Source organism: Rhinopithecus roxellana, chromosome 14, assembly GCF_007565055.1.
Source record: "Rhinopithecus roxellana isolate Shanxi Qingling chromosome 14, ASM756505v1, whole genome shotgun sequence".
NCBI lineage: Eukaryota > Metazoa > Chordata > Mammalia > Primates > Cercopithecidae > Rhinopithecus > Rhinopithecus roxellana.
The window spans coordinates 102,802,667-102,823,884 of NC_044562.1; the positions used below are offsets into that span (position 1 = coordinate 102,802,667).

Below are 21,218 nucleotides of genomic sequence, written 5' to 3' on the forward strand. Positions count from 1 at the left end.
TCATCCAGTTTCTCTGTGAACTAGACATTAAAGTAAAATCATAACAGGTTTTTCTTAAAGCACCAACCTGCTCTTTAGCAAAAATTATAAAAGGTCAAAAAGAGTCTATAAAATTTTACCTTATGGTCAAACATTAAAAATTAGATAAATATGTCTACAAGGTTTTATTAAAATTAGGTTTAACATTAATAACACACTAATATAAAGATAAAATTTAGCTTATCTGGTATAAAAATCATAAGAGAAGCATTGTTAAATGTAAAATGGTATTTGGCTTTCTTTGGTTTAAAAACTAATAAAAATAGGTGCTAAAGGAAATTTCTCAGTAAAAAGGCACTAAGGACTATAAAGTCCACTGGCAAGGTTCCCACATTTAAAACAAAAGGTCAATTTCTTAAAAATTGTACACTTGGTTTATCTTCCACTTTCCTTTCTCGCAAAAACAAAACAAAAAACAAACAAACAAAAAACTAGGAGTCTTTTCAGCACATGTACCACTGCTAGAATTTCTGGTAAACCAGCACCAGCCTGAAGATCACGTTCTTATCAAAAAGTGGAAAGAAGAAAAACTCGAGCCAGCCTGGGAAGGACCTTACCTTGTGCTGCTAACCACCAAGACTGCTGTTCATACAGCAAAAAAAAAAAAAAAGATGGACTCATCACACCTGAGTCAAGAAAGCGCCACCCCCTCCAGAGTTGTGGGCCATGGTCCCAGGGGAAAACCCTACCAAACTAAAGCTAAGAAAAATTTAACTCTTTTAATCTATTCTATTACTCTTTCTTCTTTCCTCGTTCTATTGCTGACCATCTAGTTATTAATATAACCAAGTCAATTTCACCTCAAACTATTGCATTTAATGCTTGCCTTGTTATACCCTGTGAGGACTTGCCAAGTCAAAGACAGCTTCCTACTTCAGAAAAGTACTTCTGTCCCTCCTGACTCTCCTCAGACTAGGCATTAGTAAACCAGGACCATTTAATCTGGGGAGATTTTGATAAAGACCCCAGTGCCAACCAGGAGTGTTGCCCCCTGATGTAGAGCTTTCATGCCATAGTTGGTCCAACATTCTGTGGACCACTAAAGAGTAAGGATGGATTGCCCCAACCGGTCCAGTTTTTGTAATTTCCCTAAAACCATACATTCATTTTACTAGAGGATCATAGAAGTTAAAGACTTAAAACAAACTTTAGCAATTAAGACAGGATACCAAGATGCAAATGCCTGGTTAAAATAGATCAAATATTCCATCTGCACGTTAAACAAAAGCAATTGTTATGCTTGTGCACATGGCAGGCCAGAGGCCCAGATTGTCCCCCTTCCACTAAGGTGGTCCTCCAGTTGACAAGGCGTAGGCTGCATGGTAGCTCTTTTCAGGATTCTACAGCCTGGAGTAATATGTTGTGCCAAGCTCTCTCTCTGCTATATCCCAAAGTCCAGCACTCTGTTGCTCAGCCCCCAAGGGCCATACAGCTTCCATCTCCCAACACTAAATTCACTTCATGTCTCTCATGACAGGGGGGAAACTTAGAATTTCTTGGAGACCTGAAAGGATGCAGTGAGCTTAAGAATTTTCAAGAGCTTATCAATCGGTCAGCCCTTGTTCACCCCTGAGTGGATATGTGGTGGTATTGTGGTGGACCTTTACTGGACACTCTGCTGAATAACTGGAGGGGTACTTGTACTTTAGTCCAACTGGCTATCCCTTTCACCCTGGCATTTCATCAACCAGAAGGAAAAAAATAATAAGACATCATAAAGCAAGAGAAGCCCCTTATGGGTCTTTCGACTCTCATGTCTATTTAGACGCAATTGGAGTCCCATGAGTAATACCAGATCAATTTAAAGCTTGAAATCAAATAGCTGCAGGATTTGAGTCAACATTTTAGTAGGTGACAGTTAATAAAAATGTAGATTAGATAAATTACATCTCTTACAACCAACAGCAACGAGCTTTTCATGAGTTAAAAGCAAAACTCATGTCGGCCTGAGCCCTGAGGCTACCTGACCTGACAAAACTCTTTACATTCTATGTGTCAGAAAGAGAAAAAATGTATGTTGGAGTTTTAATCCAGATTGTGGGGCCCTGGCCAAGGCCAGTGGCCTGTCTCTCAAAACAACTAGACAAGGTTTTCAAAGGCTGGCCCCTAGGTCTAAGGGCCCTAGCAGCAAAGGCCCTGCTAGCACAAGAAGCAGATAAACTAACCCTTAGGCAAAACCTGAATATAAAGGCCCCCTATGCTGTGGTAACTTTAATAAATATCAAAGGATATCATTGGTTAACAAATGTTAGATTAACCAAGTACCAAAGCTTACTATGTGAAAATTCCCACATAACCACTGAAATTTGCAACATCCTAAACCCCACCACCTTGCTCCCAGTATCAGACTGCCCAGCTGAACATAACTGTGTAGAGGTGTTGGACTCAGTTTATTCTAGCAGGCCCAACCTCCGAGACCATCCTTAAACATCAGTAGACTGTAAGCGGTGTGTGGACAGGAGCAACTTCACCAACCCCTGCAAAGTGACTCTGAAGAAGATGACAAGCCCTGTTCCAGTCACACCCAGAAACTGACTGGTCCACGCACTGCTTACAGTCTACTGATGTTTAAGGATGGTCTCGGAGCTGAAGCATGAGGAAACTCATTGCAGGACTCATTTTCCTTAAAATCTGGACTTGCACAGTAAGGACTTCAACTGACCTTCCTCAGACTGAGGGCTGTTCCCAATGTATACATCAAGTCACTGAGGTAGGACAAAAGGTTGCTATGGTCCTATTATTTTATGGTTATTATAAATGTACTGGAACTCTAGAATGAACTTGTTTGTATAATGTTATTCTATACAAGGTATGTAGCCCAGCAAATGACCAACCTGATGTGTGTTATGAGCCATCTGAGCCTCCCATGACCACAGTTTTAAAAATAAGATTAAGAACTGAAGACTGGTAGGGACTCATAAGCAATACGAGTAAAGTGTCAGCCAAAACAGAAAAAAAAAAGCGTGCCCAAATAAGTCACCTTAAAATTTGATTCCTGTGCTGTCATTAATAGCAATAAGTTAGGAATAAAGTGTAGTTCTCTTAATTAGAAAAGAGGCTATATGGCAGAAAATAACTACATCTGTCATAAATTAGGACTATGTGTAAATAAATGTAAATACTGGCCTCCTGTCATTTAGGCCACTTGGATTAAAAAAAAAAAAAAAAAGGATCCAGTCCACCTTCAGAAAGGAAAAAACGGCCCTTCCTGTACTAAGGGACAATGTAACCCCTTAGAGCTAGTAATAACCAATCCCCTTGCTCCTCACTGGAAAAAAAGGGGGAACGTGTAACCCTAAAAATTGATGGAGTTAGACTGGATCTTCAAGTAAATATCATGGTTTGAGAAAAAGTTTATAAATGCTCTCCTGAGCCAGTATTTCAAACCTTCTATGATAAACTAAAAGTGCCAGTACCAGAAATTACAGGAAAAACAAAAAATTTGTTTCTGCAATTAGCCGAGCATGTAGCCCAGTCTCTCAATGTCACTTCATGTTATGTATGTGGAGGAACTGTAATAGGAGATCAATGGCCATGGGAAGCCCGAGAATTAGTACCTACAGACCCAGTTCCTGATGACTTCCCGGCTCAAAAGAATCACCCTGATAATTTCTGGGTCCTAAAAGCCTCAATTATTGGACAATGTTGCATAGCTAGAGAAGGAAAAGAATTCACTCACCCCATAGGATGACTTAGTTGTCTGAGACAGAAACTGTATAATGGTATGACAAAAACAGTCACTTGGTGGAGTTCAAATCACACAGAGAGAAATCCATTTAGTAAATTTCCAAAGTTGCAAACCGTGTGGACCCACCTGGAGTCCCACTGGGACTGGACAGTCCCCACTGGATTATACTGGATATGTGGGCATAGAACCTACACGAAATTACCTGACCAGTGGCTAGGTAGTTGTGTTATTGGCACTATTAAACCATCTTTCTTCTTACTGCCCATAAAAACAGGCAAACTCCTGGGCTTCCTTGTCTATGCTTCCCGTGAAAAGAGAAGCATAGCTATAAGAAATTGAAAAAATGGCCGGGCGCGGTGGCTCAAGCCTGTAATCCCAGCACTTTGGGAGGCCGAGACGGGCGGATCATGAGGTCAGGAGATCGAGACCATCCTGGCTAACACGGTGAAACCCCGTCTCTACCAAAAAAATACAAAAATCTAGCCGGGCGAGGTGGCGGGCGCCTGTAGTCCCAGCTACTCGGGAGGCTGAGGCAGGAGAATGGCGGGAACCCGGGAGGCGGAGCTTGCAGTGAGCTGAGATCCGGCCACTGCACTCCAGCCCTGGCGACAGAGCCAGACTCCGTCTCCAAAAAAAAAAAAAAAAAAAAAAAAAAAGAAATTGAAAAAATGATAAATGGCCCCCTGAGAGAATCATACAATATTTCAGGCCTGCTACTTAGGCACAAGACAGCTTGTGGGGATACTGGGCCCCCATTTACATGATCAACCGAATCATACAGTTACAAGCTGTCTTAAAAATAATCACTAATAAAAACAGTAGAGCCTTGACTATTCTGGCCCAGCAAGAAACTCAGATGAGAAATGCTATCTATCAAAATAGATTAGCTCTCAACTACTTGCTAGCAGCTGAAGGAGAGATCTGTAGGACATTTAACCTTACTAATTGCTGCCTACACATAGATAAGCAAAGGCAAGTAGTTGATGACATGGTTAGAGATATGACAAAACTGGCACATGTGCCCATGCAAGTATGGCATGGATTTAATCCTACGGCCATGTTTAGAAAATGGTTCCCAGCGCTAGGAGGATTTAAAACTCTTATAGTAAGAGTTATAATAGTAATAGGAACCTGCCTATGCTCCCTTGTTTGATACCTGCACTTCTTCAAATGATAAAAAGTTTAATCGCTACCTTAGTTCATCAAAATGCTTCAGCACAAGTATACTATATGAATCACTATTGATCTGTCTTACAAGAAGATATGGGTAGTGAAAATGTGAGAACTCCCACTAATAAAATGAGTGAGAGTCTCAAAAGGGGGGAATAAGGGAGGAGACCACCCCTCATATCATCTTATGCCCAATTTCTGCCTCCAAAGAAAGAAGAAGTAAAAACTAAAAGACAGAAATGAAATCCATAGGCAGACAGCCTGGTGCCACACCCTGGGACTGGTAGTTAAAGATTGACCCCTGACCTAATTGGTTCTGTTATCTATAGATTACAGACATTGTATAGAAATGCACTGTGAAAATCTCTATCTCGTTTTGTTCCGATCTAATTACCGGTGCATGCAGCCCTCAGTCATGTACCCCCTGCTTGCTCAATCAATCATGACCCCCTCACATGCACCCCCTTAGAGTTGTGAGCCCTTAAAAGGGACAGGAATTGCTCACTCGGGGAGCTTGGCTCTTGAGACAGGAGTCTTGCCGATGCCCCTGGCCAAATAAACCCCTTCCTTCTTTAACTCGGTGTCTAAGGAGTGTTGTATGCCGCTCGTCCTGCTACAATATGAACAACAGGTGAGAACAAGTTGAGTGGAAGAAAGAGATCATACCATCTACTTAGAAAAGCATTACAATGAAGACAAAAAAATGGTTCTACTCTTCAGTATAATTCATTTGATTACTGGGAGGTCATAAGTCATAACTTGTTCAATAAAATAGATCTTATCTGCCCCAGAAGATTTTAGTAAATGTAAACAGGAATATTCAGAGAGACTTTGAAAAGAAAACATGCTACTTTCTGTGGAATTAAAACTTTGGTGAAGTATGAACTAATTTTAATTGATGTTTTAGAAATTGAAATTGCAACAGAGTTACAAGAGCAAAGCTTCACAACTTTTCATAGCTATTGTATTTCTGTATATTCTGTCAAGTGGCTTTATTATTTATTACATTTTTCATTTAGAATAGTTATTAAGGATATAAAAAGCCAGTGAAATTTTTGAAAGAACTTTTTACTATGAAAAACAACTCTTTAAACTCTTTAAAATTCTGCTTTTCAGTGATGGTATATGTGTTAGTGGTTGAGAAACAGTGCTTTAAAGACATTTTAAAGTTCCAGCACTTGAAAGAAATATTAAGAAGCTGGATGATGTCACAGACTACAGGTAAATTATACTCCAGCGTGTCTTGGAAAGGCAAAGATGAGGTATACTATTTTTTCAGTTACATAGACAGACATATATAGTAAACAAACATTTATTGGGAAATATGGGCAAAGCACTTCCTACAATCTGTTTCATTACTTCACTGAAGTTCCAACTCTTTTGTTTTTGATACTTTGACTTCATCTTGCATGCAAGATTTACTCAAGGATGATGTGACAGTATTCCATAACCAGGATTCTGGTATTGTTTTAGCGACATCAGGCATCAAAAATAGCTGGACATAGGATCAGTTATGAATTAAGCCTTGAGAATATCTCTAGGAGTTGAGACTATGTGATTCACTTGCTGGATTCTTATATCCTCTTCTGGCAAAACTAGAGAGGTCACAGTCAATCCACATATCCTGAGTACATTTAATTTTACCAATGCATTTCAGTATACTGATTAACAAGTCAGTGATATTGCCAATGAAAATCCATTTCTGACATCCGGCAAAGTGTCAGTGTTGACTGAGATATGGCTAATAGTCTCGGGGTTTGTAGTAGCCTTTTCTGGAGTGTAGTCTCTCTGCTTTAATGCTAGCTGACCACTTCTAGAGTTTGGACTCCTGATCAGAATACTAGCTGCCCATGGTTGTAACTTGACCTAACATACACATATTACTGTTGCGGGGAGTCAGGGACCCCGAACTGAGGGACCGGCTGAAGCCAGAGCAAAAGAACATAAATTGTGAAGATTTCATGGACATTTATCCCTTCCCCAATCAATACCCTTGTGATTTCCTATGCCTGTCTTTAATCTCTTAATCCCGTCATCTTCATAAACTGAGGATGAATGTCGCCTCAGGACCCTGTGATGATTGTGTTCACTGCACAAATTGCTTGTAGAGCATGTGTATTTGAACAGTATGAAATCTGGCACCCTAAGAACAGGATAACAGCAATTCTCAGGGAACAAGGGAGATAATCTTAAAGTCTGGCTGCCTATGGGCGGGCAGGACAGAGCCATATTTCTCTTATTACCAAAAATGGGTAAGATAAATATCACTGAATTCTTTCCCCAGTAAGGAATATTAATAATTAACAGCCCTGGGAAAAGAATGCATTCCTAGGGTGGGGCCTATAAGATGGCCGCCCTGGGAGTGTCTGTCTTTATGCAGATGTAGATAGGGATGAAACACGCCCTAGTCTCCTACAGTGTCCCCAGGCTTGTTGGATTAGGAAATTCCAGACTGGCAAATTCTAGTCAGACCTGTTCTCTGCTGTTGAACCTTGTTTATCAATGACAATGCATGCACAGGTGGACATGGAAGTTCATTTGTGATTCTAGTTTTGCCCTGACCTTGTGATCTTGCCATGACCTCCTGCCTTGTGATCTTTGGTCACCCTTGAAGCATGTGCTCTCTGTGACCCATACCCTATTCATGCACTCCCTCCCCTTTGAAAATTGCTAATAAAAACTTGCTAGTTTTATGGCTCAGGGGGCCTCACAGAACCCGCCAACATGTGATGTCTCCCCTGGACACCCAGCTTTAAAATTTCTCTCTTTTGTACTCTTTCCCTTTATTTCTCAGACCAGCCAACACTTAGGGAAAATAGAAAAGGACTCACGTTGAGTATCAGTGGTGGGTTTTCCCCGATATATTACCACAGTGTCTGTGCTGAGGTATTTTAATGTAAGTTAAAACATTACTACATTCCACTTAAAATATTTCAGAATATATCCTTGAATCTAGATCAATTCAGGAAGCAAAGAGAAACGGGGAGAGTACTTCAAAGACTGTGAACTCCTTGAGAACACTCATCACATCTCACCAAAACATGGCCACATAACTACTTAAACTTCTTTAAAGAAAGAAACCAAGAAACCACTGTTACCTGTTTAGCACTCACCCTCTGATATTGAGTTCTCATATAAATAGCTGCCTTTTTATACCTATTTGACAAGAAAGTGTGAAATATAATTCCATTTAAGATCTGAAAGTAGATATGAAGAGTAACATATTTGAAAGACACTTAATAAAGCTTTACTACTATCTACCAATCCCTTAGCTTTCTGTAGGTAGAAAGATAAAGAAACACAAATTCTGTTCAAAAAGGCTCATAATTCATTAGGGACAGTGAGAATGAAACAAGTAAATAATGAACTATTATACTGGATACTACTGCTACTAGAAAGGAGACTACCATTAAAATAATTTACTTTAAAAGCAGGAACAGAAAACAAGTATAGCAAGTGTTTGGATCAAGAATCAAGAATGAGGTGAGGAGCTGCTAAAAGTTTATTGAATCATAATTTATTGATTGCCTACTATTATATTTATTTGAATCTAAGATGTCAAACAATATAGCTTTTTGGGGGGAAACAATATGTGAAATGTGCCCATCAGTTGTGAGAAGCATTTTCAGAAATGTAAAAATATGAATAAACATGTTCATATAATATGTGCCAAGCACTTTGCTAGGTACAGTAGGTACATAGATCTGCCTAATAGCCATGATCTGTCATTATAAAGATTAATCTAGGCCAGGCGTGGTGGCTCAAGCCTGTAATCCCAGCACTTTGGGAGGCTGAGACGGGCGGATCACGAGGTCAGGAGATCGAGACCATCCTGGCTAACACGGTGAAACCCCGTCTCTACTAAAAAATACAAAAAACTAGCCGGGCGTGGTGGCAGGCGCCTGTAGTCCCAGCTACTCGGGAGGCTGAGGCAGGAGAATGGCGTGAACCTGGGAGGCGGAGCTTGCAGTGAGCTGAGATCCAGCCACTGCACTCCAGCCTGGGTGACAGAGCAAGACTCCATCTCAAAAAAAAAAAAAAAAAAAAAAAAAGATTAATCTAGTGGAGGTAAACAAATAAACACCTAAAAATATAATTATCATGTTATGTTGCAAGCAATTCTGGATAAATCCAGTCAAGTGTATACATAGCAAAAAATGTGATTTAAAAAGGTTGAAACAGATATTTCTCTAAATCTGTTTTATTCTCTATTTTTTGACTAGTGAGTACTAAAAGGTTCATGCAGTATGATTACTCTGTTTCATCTTCTTTCTCCCCACATCCATCACCCTTGGGAGTTCTGCTGCAAATTGCACTCCTGTTTCTCTTGCCTTTTTTTTCAGATGATTTCTCCACAATGTTGGCACCCTGCCTAAATTTTCAGTCATCATTAGTTTTATCAATTCAAATTTATATACCTTTATTGCATATTAAGAATTTCATAATGTGTCAAATTTATCCCAAACTTCTAGCTAAAATCTTTAAGAGTGCTGTTAAAGATAATGTAAACTAGCACTATTTTCTTTACTTAGAGAACAAGATTGGCAAAATAATGTCAATTATTTTGCAACATGTTCCATTAATCAGTATACATTAAGTATCACTTAACCATATTTACAATAGTATGCTGGGACTATGGGAGATAAAATTAGGGACAGTAAGAATGAAATTCTCATTGTTACATGTTTTCTACTTTAAAGGAGGTTCAAATCTAGTTGAGAAGATGAGAAAGAGGATATTCTTCTGTATGTCAGTCAGTAAGTAACATTTATTCAAAACAGATCACTATCTTGGGTTATGTAGAGGGCTGGCTATTGGAGAAACAAAAAAGAAGAAAAGAAAACAAACAAAAAAAATTTTCATAACCTGTTAGTGAGAACACTCCTTCAACAGCTTGTTAATCATTATATTTTATTTCACTCTAGTCTACATATATATCAGAAACTAGAGAGATAATCAGACCTTACATACTGCTTTGACCCAATTGATTACAAAACATTAATAAATACATTCTCAATTTTTCTTTAGCTAGTTGTCTTTCAAAAGTTTATTATTCCCAAACCTGAAAGAAACACTTCATCTTATGCAAGCACAACACTTCATTCTATTTTTTGCCATTTCTTAAAATCAAAGCAACCAAGAAAAGATTATTCTCATAAACTTGTTTTTTATTGCTAACTTGGCATACTCAGCTTAATCATCTGGTGCAATGTATGTATTCTCAAAGATAAATAGATGATCTTGACACTTGATCTTGGCACAATGAAAGAAAAGCTTATATTTTCAAATATAAGGTCTGTATATTACCATATTATAAGGTTAGGATGACAGAGGAGCTAGATATGTCTTTAAAAAGTCAAAGACATCTTGTTATTTGGTTGATAAACTATGAATTTAAGGAAATCTGATTGTAGGAGGCTAAGTATTAAAAAAAATCTGAAATACAGATCCTAAACATGATGACTTTTTTCAAATATCTTATACCCAAACAAATATGTACATTATATGCATATTGCTTGCAAAGGTTGCAATCTCAGATATATTATGTTCTAGCTATAACATTTTCTAGGAATTTTTCTAATGAACCTGCATAGTACCTTATAATAAATATGAGGCCAGCCACATCTAAAGTAGAAAACTTTAGGTGGACATTGTTATAAATGACACTGATTAAGTGTGAAAAGGTCACAGTAACAAGAAAGCCACTAAAAGTGTCATCTGGACTTCATGAGACAAAGTAAATGTTTTGTGCAAAAGCATGAGATTATAAAATACATTAAAACAGCAGTAATTAACAATAATGTATTATTTTCTTTAATGAACATAACTAAAAGTACACTAATAAATATATGCATTCTATGCATAGCAGAAAAAGATCAATTTTGCTACTCCAAGGAGCAAGTGATGGAAATACCTGATCAGATTCATGTACACAGTGTAAGTGGTACTGGAAGCCAGACAATCAAGGCTTAACAACTGGAGTGAAGAACCAGTGCAGTGAGGATATCTAGTCAGACCCCGTTTCCCATGAGACTGTCATTGTTTCCGTCATACACACCCACTTCAGGTGCCAGGTGGCACTAAAACCTCATGCCTATCAGGATGAACCAGTCTTTCCATCCCTTCTATCTCCCTAATTTGGGTTGAGAAGGGCACTTGGGCAATGGAACACAGTCATCAGCACACATTCATGTTCAGCCTTGGAAGAATTAGGTTTTAGATGCCCACACTGATCGAAGTAAAACCTAAACATGAGGGATCACTTTTTAAAAAGCAGAGATGGAAATGTGGAGAAAGTCAGGACCTCTGTCACTCCTCTTTTGATCACCATGACAGGTGGGGATCATGGCCACATAAAGCTATTTTAGCTTTCACATTACTCTCTGAGCATTTGTCTTACTTAACCCCTTGATCTCATCATTTTTTTTTGACTCCTGGGAGGTTGCAATCCCGTGTTTATCTACTCTCTCTCCATCGTTGCTGTCTCCCTTTCCTCAATTTCTATTCTCCCATTTTCAAACATGCATAGTTCTTCTCTGTCACAAATTATCAATCTTATTATTTCATTGCCCTCTTCAAAAGGCATTCTGTTTCCCACTTTCTTTGACACCATCTGGCCTATGCAGCTTTCTCCATTTCCTTACCACCCACTTCCTTGTTAGTTTTTTGCAAACTGACTTCCCATTCTGCCTCCTCTCCCAACCCAATACCAGTTTTTAAAGTTACCAAGTATCTCTTTTCAAACGCTTTTCCTTGTTCTGTTTGATATCCAGCCCGCTGTCCTCTCTAAAGACTTTGTGATACATTTCTTGTTCCTTGCCTTCTGTGACCTGGCATTATCCATAGTTTCCTCTGATGCTTCTTTCTTATTTTTATTTATTTATTTATTTATTTTTTGCCTATTGGTTGTATTTTTCTCATTCTACTTTTAAGCTGTGAAAATTGTTCAGGGCTCAGACCTTGCTTTTCCAATCTTTTTCCTTTCTAGATCAAACCTGAGAAGCTATCACTAAGGTTCAAAGAACAGCTGACAGGGTAGGCAATGGGTGCCTTCCTGTCACTTGAAACAGAATAGTTCTGATTTTACCTGTTTTATTTGTTTTACTTGGTTTCTTTTGGAGAGTTTATTTGTATTCATCAGTGTACTGAAAATTGTATCAGTAATAAAACCCAGATTTCATTTCTTGTTTTACCACTATCTATATAACTTTAGACAAGTATTTTAAAGCATGAATGCATCTCTTGCATCTAGTCCTGTGAATGCCCTTCGTCTGAACTACTTTTCTGCCCTATTCCTTAGCAGCTTCCTAACTTCTGCTGCATTTTAATTCTACACTATTTCCTCCAGGAAGGCTTTTCTGAACCTCAAATCTGGGTTGGGTGCTCTCCTGATGTGGTGCTATAGCATTCTGTACCAACATTTTAATACGGCACTCATTTCCTCATGCTGTCTGTTTGTCTACATTCCCTACTAAACTGGAAGCTCACTGAGGACAGAATATTATTCACCATGGTTTTCCTAGTACCTAGTATAGTGCTTGACATGTAGTAGATTTAAAAATCCAACCAGAGATAATTACATATCTCAGCAAGGATATCCAAATTCAGTGAGATTCTCTTTCAGATAAGGATAAATGAAAAGGCATGTATCAATGTTATTCCTGGTTTTGATCAAACTGTCCTTCCCATTTCCCTGACAACTATGCTCAGTCCCTTCTTAGGCCTGTTTACAACATTCTCACTATTTGCTTTTATTGGGAAAGTTATTTTATATTTCCACTTTGATTTTTCATATTCAAAAATGGGGGTCAGTGGTTTAAAGTTATCTCTAAATATAAAATAAAAGTGAAAGTACTAAAACTCTAATTATTTTCAACATTATATCATTACATCATTCTTAACAAAATTATAACATTGCACGATTTTGGTCTGACTTCAACAATTTAAACTTCTTGTAGTAAATAAAGATTAAAAAATATTAAAAGGGCCAGGCGCGGTGGCTCAAGCCTGTAATCCCAGCACTTTGGGAGGCCGAGATGGGCAGATCACGAGGTCAGGAGATCGAGACCATCCTGGCTAACACGGTGAAACCCCGTCTCTACTAAAAAATACAAAAAAAACTAGTTGGGCGAGGTGGCGGGCGCCTGTAGTCCCAGCTACTCGGGAGGCTGAGGCAGGAGAATGGCGTAAACCTGGGAGGCGGAGGTTGCAATGAGCTGAGATCTGGCCACTGCTCTCCAGCCTGGGCGACGGAGCGAGACTCCGTCTCAAAAAAAAAAAAAAAAAAAAAAAAAATTTAAAGGGTTCAAGGCTATATCTATGCAGTTTATACGGAAATCATTGATGGTTGATGCAGAGATTATAACCGTCTCCTAAAGAACATATTGTTTCAGATATTTGCAGTATAAAAAACTGTATATAAACATAACAAAAAATTCTATGATTAAATAATGGGGCCATTTAATGGCCACATATAGTCTGCAGACAAAGCCTGAGAGACATTCTAGACTGTTGATATACTGAAACTAGAAGGAGCAATAGATCCAATCACATCTTTAATCCTGGACTGTAACATCACTTTCAACAAGTAATACCTGAGTATTTCCATCACAAATGTCACAAGTGCCAAAACCAAAATTAAATTTTTCATTCAGTGATTTATGTTTTTACCACACTTTCAAACATCTAGTAAGATTTAGACTCAATAAGTTTATTTTACCTTATTGCTAAATTTGAAACCTTATATTTTCATTACTATGTTTCTTTGAATTATTGTAAATTAAAAACACCCTGAAATAATACCAAATAGCATATATTTTGCTAAAGTAAAATCCATGTATATTAAAATGGACTTGGTTCCTTATCTACTTATTTTAGAGAACACTAGACAAATAGAACTTTAAAAAGATACTCTTGGCAGAGATGGTATAATGACAATGCAAGTATCAGATGAGTGGCTGATTAAATAACTTTTAAAATTCTGTTCAACTCTGAGAGTCAGGATTTAGGTCATGAATCAACTTAAGGCACATTCTCTGCTGAGTAATTTCCTCGTATTTCTTGTAACAATAGCAATATTTGTAAAAAGAAGAGCCCCAAGGCCAGCAGGGGAAATGGTACTTACGAGTATTGTGTCAGCAGTTCTAGATCATTATGCATGTTGATTGGATAAGCTTCACTGAGTTCAAACAACTTCTCCAGGGCCTCATAAATGAAAATGATGCAAATCAGGGAAGCAAAAGCTTCTTCAGTAAACCGAGTGATGTAGCAGACAAGGGAACTAGCATCAGTGGCCACAAGTATGATACACAGAGTTGCTGTCCAAAGTCCAATGCTAGCTCTTAAAGATAGGTATGACAGCCCATATTCTCTGGGAGGAGGAAAAGGAAAGAACAGTGAAAAGAAGGTCATTCAACAGCTTGCTACCATTTTAAGCAAATGAAAATAAACCTCATTCAGGAAGTGAAAGTAAATAAGCTTCACATCCCATGAGTATCTAAATTCAAGACTTTGTGTAAAGCAGGGGTCCTCAACCCCCTGTCCGTGGCCTGTTAGGAATGGGGTTGCACAGCAGGAGGTGAGTGGCAGGCGAGTGAGCATTACAGCCTGAGCTCCGCCTCCTGTCAGATCAGTGGCAACATTAGATTCTTATAGGAGCACAAGCCCTATTGTGAACTGTGCATGTGAGGGATCTAGGTTGTGTACTCCTTACGAGAATCTAATGCCTGATGATCTGAGGTAGAATAGCTTCATTCTAAAACCATCTCTCCCACCCAATTTGTGGGAAAATTGTCTTCCATGAAACCAGTCCCTGGCACCACAATGGTTGGGGACCACTGGTCTAAAGGGAACATCTAAAGGGACAAAATTAAAAGGGATTTCTCAGCACTTATAACTGAGTCTTACTTTTTAAAAATATTACATAACAATATACATAAATCTTTTACTTTTCCTCTGTTCCCATGATGAAGCAAAAATGATAAAGTGAATCAAACCAGGCAATTCTGTCTCTATTAACAGACCTCCAAAAGTGATGTTGGGAGAAGTATAAATATAGTAAAGAGAAAAGGAAGAGGCTAAGGGCTGAAAAGTACATAACACTTACTTGCAAAATTTAAACAAAATCTTTTCAAACACCAAAACTGGTCCTGTACTGCCTAATATGGTAAGAGGCTGTCCACCAAAGAGAGAATAGGCTATCCCAGTCATGGATGCTCCAAAGAGAGATTCAATTGCACTCTGTGTAGAGATACAAATGGTTCAATTACCTAAGCTGTACAGGAAGCCATTGTAGCTAAGGAGAAGACATTTAAAATACATGGATATGTGCTTTCTCCTTCACCATGAAAAGCCTAGCAACCCTGGGCAAGATGTGGGGTAGGAGGATGACTAAAGGGGCTGACAGCAAGAAGAAAATACATAGTAGCAAAGGTGGAGGTGTTCTCTTCACTTTCTTATCTCACATCTCTGTTGCCTTACAAAAGGTTTAAATTCAGGATTAGCATCTGGACAGAAACATGGCCCAGGTATATAGCAAATGGACCTCCTGTGAGACAAGAACTGAGCCTAAACCTAGCTTAGGATTTTGGGGGTGAGGGCAAGGCATCAGAGGAGAACCTTTTGTAAGACTCAGAACTAGTCATTCTGAGACATTCCACCCCCAGATTACAAGTTCCACTAGCCATCCAGGAAATTCATATAAGGGTTATCTAGCAGACCATATCTCAAATCTCTCCTCAGAAAAGAATTCAAAATTAAATGCTTACTTATCTAACTGAATCTTAAAAATGGATTATGTTTCAAAGTTCAGAGAAAAGCATGATACATACTATACGCCCTTCAGTTGCTTCTCCCAGCAGTCCTCCAAATGTGATGACAGGAGACATACACGCGCAGTAGAGAAACAGAAAAGATGCTAAGCACTGCAGGCTGAAAGCATCTCTGAAGTCACTCCAGAAGTATGGAGCTTTTCTTTTGATATCTAAAATAAGTCCCCCAAAAATCCTAAGACAGGGGTGGAAAACACAATAGTGAAACCCAAATACAAAAAAACACACAAGTCAAAATGCTCATTTGCTTTGTTGCCAGGTCACAGTATACGTTTTCCATCAGCAGAGGTGAGACCCACATTAACCTGCTGCATTGTATTATAATGATATACAGGGAGGCACTGCACAACTATGTTACTCAATTCCTAATCCAATATCGTGTCAACCACCAAAAATCCCAGGTTCTCTTAAACAAGGTTCAGAGCTGTTCAACAATCATAATCCAAATAATGAGATTCACGGATTACTCTAATCTCTGTGCCATTTCTACGTCAACCTACTCCTCCTAAACTCAGGCCTACCACCCTCAATCATTGGCAGTATTTCTAAATGTTTAATTCCATTTAGCATAGCAGGGAGTGAGGGAGGGAGGGTTAGCTGGCTTTTTTATACTCCAGTAGTGAGCATCACCCTAGAGAGAAAAAGCAATGTTTAACCATAGCTCCAGTTACCTACTCTCTCAGCCAAAAAATAAACAAACAAAAATCCCTCACTAGATATTGTTGCAGGAAGACATTTAAATGTCCTTTTGGATGGCAGCAATACTTAGTAGAGACAGATAGGTTCTGGAGCTGTTTTCATTTTTAGAAAACTAGGAGGGAGTCCTTAATAATAATCAAACTAGATAAATGTAATTTTGATCCACTATTGCATTAACACATCCCAACATCTGTGATTCACAAGACAATAGTGACCTTACTTGGTATAACTTCATTTACTCCAAATATATCCAAAACCATGTTGAAACACTTGAAAGAGAATTTTTTTGGGGGGAAAAGTATTAAACTGTGAAATGATGCTTTAAATTTGAGAGCTTTTTAAAAAATCTATTAGAAATGAGAGCATTAATAAGTAGGTATTCTCATTTTATGAACATCTAATAACAGTATGCAGACTTAACATTTGGCTACTGTAAGTTGTTTTGTTCCATGGAATAATGATGTGATAGCAAAATGAATAAGACTATGAGTAAGTTCCTACATGAAGGTTAATGTTAATGGCGAAAAAAACTTATGCTCCAATAAACTGCCAGCATGCTGAGTATACTTGGATCACACAAAACTGTTACATTTTTCTTATTTATTTTATATATAGGAATATTCATTTGGCAGTCCTAGAATCACCTCAGAAAGGATTGTTCTTTTTAGAAAAATATTCTGGTTAGAATTTGAAATAAAAGATGTATATATTATGAATAATTAAAATATTTTACCATGTAATTTCTCTGATCTGATTTATCTGTAATCATTACCTAATAGTAACTATTCTACTATTATGCAGGTATAAGATCACTATATTTTCCTATGATTGGGTCCATCAGAGAGCTATGGAGTAGGAGAGGGTTGAGAAGAATGAAACTTCAATTGAATAAAAGGACATTTGAAACTCAGAGAAGCTTGCAGAGAACCTGTGAAATATTTGTACACATAAAGATCACCTTAGGCTTCTCTACCCATGTTTAGTAAAACATACACATATTTTTTTTTTATTTTGGGGATCATTTCTGAATAATTTATTAACTTATCAAAGTCACAATTCAAAACAGATTTACTCTACCAGTCTATTTAGGCATTCATGATTTATATCCCACCTAATCCCAAAAAGAATTTGAGGTGGTTATGAGCTATTAATTAGTAATTAATATTTATAGTTTTGATAGCACTTTATATTAGACCATTGATTCTAATCAATTACTTATTAGAGCATACATTAGTCTGAATAGTTGTTATAGTACTGTGTAATAAATGTGTTTTTAGCAGTAAAAATCTAAATCCGGAAGTGGGAGTTCATTACAGAGAACAGTGCAAGAGCAGCCCAGATGTACACCAGCAACTCCAGGAGAGCAGATGAGTAATGGATACTTCAAGTCATGTCAGCAACAGAATCTGTGGAAGAACTCTGGAGAAGCGAAGATACCGGATATTGGTGACCTGGGAGGATTTAGGAAGCAGTAAGGAAAAGTGAACTTCGAAAAAAATCTAAGCTATGTGGCATGTTACACCTGAGAAAGAGAAAAAAATACCACCAAAAATAAAAAGACAGCATTCAAAAGTATGAAAGCAAACAAAATGAGTAACAAAGGTTCCAGTGAAGGGAAAAGGAAAAAATTGTTTGAACCATCTCAAATTAGGTATCAAGCCTGAGGAAGACATTAAAGGACATTTCCTCAGAGACAACACATAGATAAATGGAAAGAACACAGAATTAAAACGCAGAGTGCTCAGGAACTGGAAAGTCAGCTTAGAGGACACATTGCAAGCAGTACAGAAAATGGCCTTGAGGCGGGGGAGCACCAATCCTGCAAAGTCTTTGCAACTGCCTTTAATTATAATGGAGGCTATACACATATTCCCTGAAGAGAGACCCACCCAAGGGTTTCTGATTTTCTGCTCACACATTGCTTAGAGAGAGACAAGCTGTCAAAAAAACCCATAAAGCACCATTTTAAGAAATAAATTGAAGCTTTCATCTCTTCAAAGATGTGTGATTAGAAAAATAAATCATATAGCTCTTTCAAATCACAGCCGTAAAAATAAAAAATACCATTATATACATCCTACTTGCATTTAATGAGATAGGGCCTACAAGACTGAGTTGTTGGTATTTAGTTTTATTTCTATCTTGAACTTGAAGCTTTCAATGGGTTCTTTTGGAAGGGTCAATTGACGGTTTTCCTTTTCATTCTAAGAATCTGGGAATGCATTTTATGCACAGCAAAATGAAAGACTAGGTAAAGTATAATAGAAGGGTGTCTCCACTGTTTTAGTTTAACAGTAATGATAATCATTAGCAACTTCAGAGAAATCAAACTAATTGGCATTTTCATCCTCAAAAAGCAGCTATTAAAAGTATAAAATAAATTAGATCCCAAAATAGCAATTCCTAACAGAGAAGAATGGTATGTCATTTGGTCCTTGAAGTTCCATAGAAGTGATTTTCACTAACCTTCCAGTTCTCTGGAGTTCAGGTCCACTATGTCCTCCGTGGGGCTCTGCTTCCCCATGAGCTGCTGTTCCATTTGGCACAGCAGGAATCTTCCTCTTCTCCTGTGGAGAGTTTCTTTGTTCGTGTGTTTTGTTTTATTTTAATTTCAGGTGTTAGTTGTAAATAACAATAACAGTTCATTTTCCTTGAAGCAATATGCACAATAGCTGAGAACCTAGGCTCTGTACTTATTTGTTGCTTGACATCTGGGAAGTTATTTAGCCTTTTAAAGTGTTAGTTTCTTCCTCTGTCTACTGGGAGTAACATCAGTATCTATCTTATAGCGTGGCTAAGAGAATTAAATAAGATGATGGACACTTATTTATTCTTTCAACTAATACTAAGTGCCTAGTGTGTGCCATTCATTGTAATGAATGCTAGAGCTGCAAAGGTAGGCAAGAAAAAGCATCCTGTTAGTGAAAAGAGACAATAACCTTAAAATATCAGGTACAGGTGGGAGCTATGAAAAAAAATGAAGTAAGGGAAGGGGAAAGAGAGAGATCAGGATGCGGGTAGGTTGGCGTGAGGAGGTGTTAAGTATGGTGGTGTCATATGCCTGGCATAGTTTAATTGTTCAAAGAACAGTAACCATCATCACTATTTTTAAAGTATATTTCCCTGTGTGATTCCAGCTAGTATCTTTCTACCCAGTAAATAGTTTACAGTATGGGTCTCTAACTCATAGTGTCAAAGACGATTGTAAAAAAGGAGGCGTCTAATTTAACCAATGACAAATTAGTGGAGATTCAGGTAAGTATTGTTTTCCCAAAGGTCTATTCCACCCACTTTTGTTGGTGAATATGATTTTTTTTTAAATCAGAAATTTCTACCTAAAATCCTACCTATGGTGATCTTAGAGCACACCAATGTATTCAAAAGCACTTCAAAGGATAATAGGAAAAAATCTTAAGTGGTGAAATTACGATTTTTACTTGATCACCATTCCAAAATATAATTAGTGTAAACATGAAAAACAAAAGTGACTCATAAACTGATCTCACTTACCAGGAGACATCTAGGTAGAATGACACAGGTTTAACACATAAAAAAGGTTTTGAAAAATATACAATATAAGAAAGTTTATTGCTTAATATTTTAACAATTTCCCCAGATAAATGGATGGACGCAATAAGACTAAAGTTCAAAGATAAAAGAGAAGCATCTGTTAACTGATGAAGGAACTGTCTTTACAGGTAAATAGGATACATTAATAAAGGGATTTAAGAATTACCCTCAATACCTATTTCCCAATCACCTAGGAAAACAATTCATAGCTTTCACAAGTCTCAGAAAGCAAGTATTATTATGTGGTCTTCTGGGAGAATACTACTGACTAGATAAATTAACTCTATTTTACAATGACGAAACTAACAGAAGGTGATGTTTTGGGAGCCAAGTAAGGAACATGTATTAAGGAAAAGGGAGTCATTAACTCTTAAATGCTGTTCATTGATAAGTTAGATAAAATGCAGGTTGAGAATTGACCATGGGACTTAGCATTGTGGAGATCATTGTTCACGTGCATATTTTAGCGAAGTGATAGGGGCAAAAGCCTCTTGGAGGGAGTGTTAAAAGAGAATTGGAGGAGAGTAACTGGAGGCAAGTAGCGTAGAGAACTCTTCTGTGGCATTTTGTTGCAAAAGGGAATGAATAAGAGTGGCAGGCTGGGTAGTGGTATCAAGAGAGTTCTTTTATTTAAGATTGGTAAATTTAATAGTATGTTGTATGCTAATAAAAGTGATAAAATACAGAAAAAAAGATTTGATGATATAGAAGAGAAAGAGGAGAATTGGTAGAGTTGTGCTCTTGAGTAGATGTGAAGAGAGAGGCTCTTTCCAGTGCACAAGTAGAAGGCTGACTTTGGCTAGTTCATCAATAGTAATGAACAGGAAGGCAGAGTATGTGGATGCAGATGCTGGCCAGTGGGTAGGTATGATGGTAGCAATCTATAGGAGTTCTTTTTTGATTGTTTCAAATTTCTTAGGGAAGTAAAAGGCACATCAGCATATGAGAGTGAGGGTCAGAAAGGATGCGCTGAAGGCTTGAGGAGAGAAGAATAAGTGTGAAATAGTCATCAAGTGAGAATGATTGGACTAGGGAAGTGTAGTATGATGAACCTGCAACACGAAGGGCTCACTTAAGGTATGTGGTCATGAATTTATGTGAGACCAGTCAGTGTAGTTACATGTTTTCCTTCAGCTTCAGCTTCATCAGTGCGGTACAGAGTGAAGTGTTGAATTCTCATAGGGTTATGGTTTTGATAAGCAAGTACATGATATGAGAGAAGA

At 37.9% G+C, this 21,218-nt stretch overlaps 1 protein-coding gene across 16 annotated transcripts in view; it reads right to left on the reverse strand.

Annotated features, from left to right (window-relative positions):
- SLC4A10 (solute carrier family 4 member 10) overlaps nt 1-21,218 on the reverse strand; it is a 391,444-nt gene that overhangs the window by 69,821 nt on the left and 300,405 nt on the right. For all 16 annotated transcript variants that reach the window (XM_030916975.1, XM_030916973.1, XM_030916978.1 and 13 more), the window contains 4 exons: nt 18,892-18,992; nt 15,727-15,901; nt 15,003-15,136; nt 14,022-14,267 (listed from right to left, as the gene is read on the reverse strand). In XM_030916975.1, the coding sequence (XP_030772835.1) occupies nt 14,022-14,267; nt 15,003-15,136; nt 15,727-15,901; nt 18,892-18,992 (656 nt within the window). The remainder of the gene's footprint in view (nt 1-14,021; nt 14,268-15,002; nt 15,137-15,726; nt 15,902-18,891; nt 18,993-21,218) is intronic.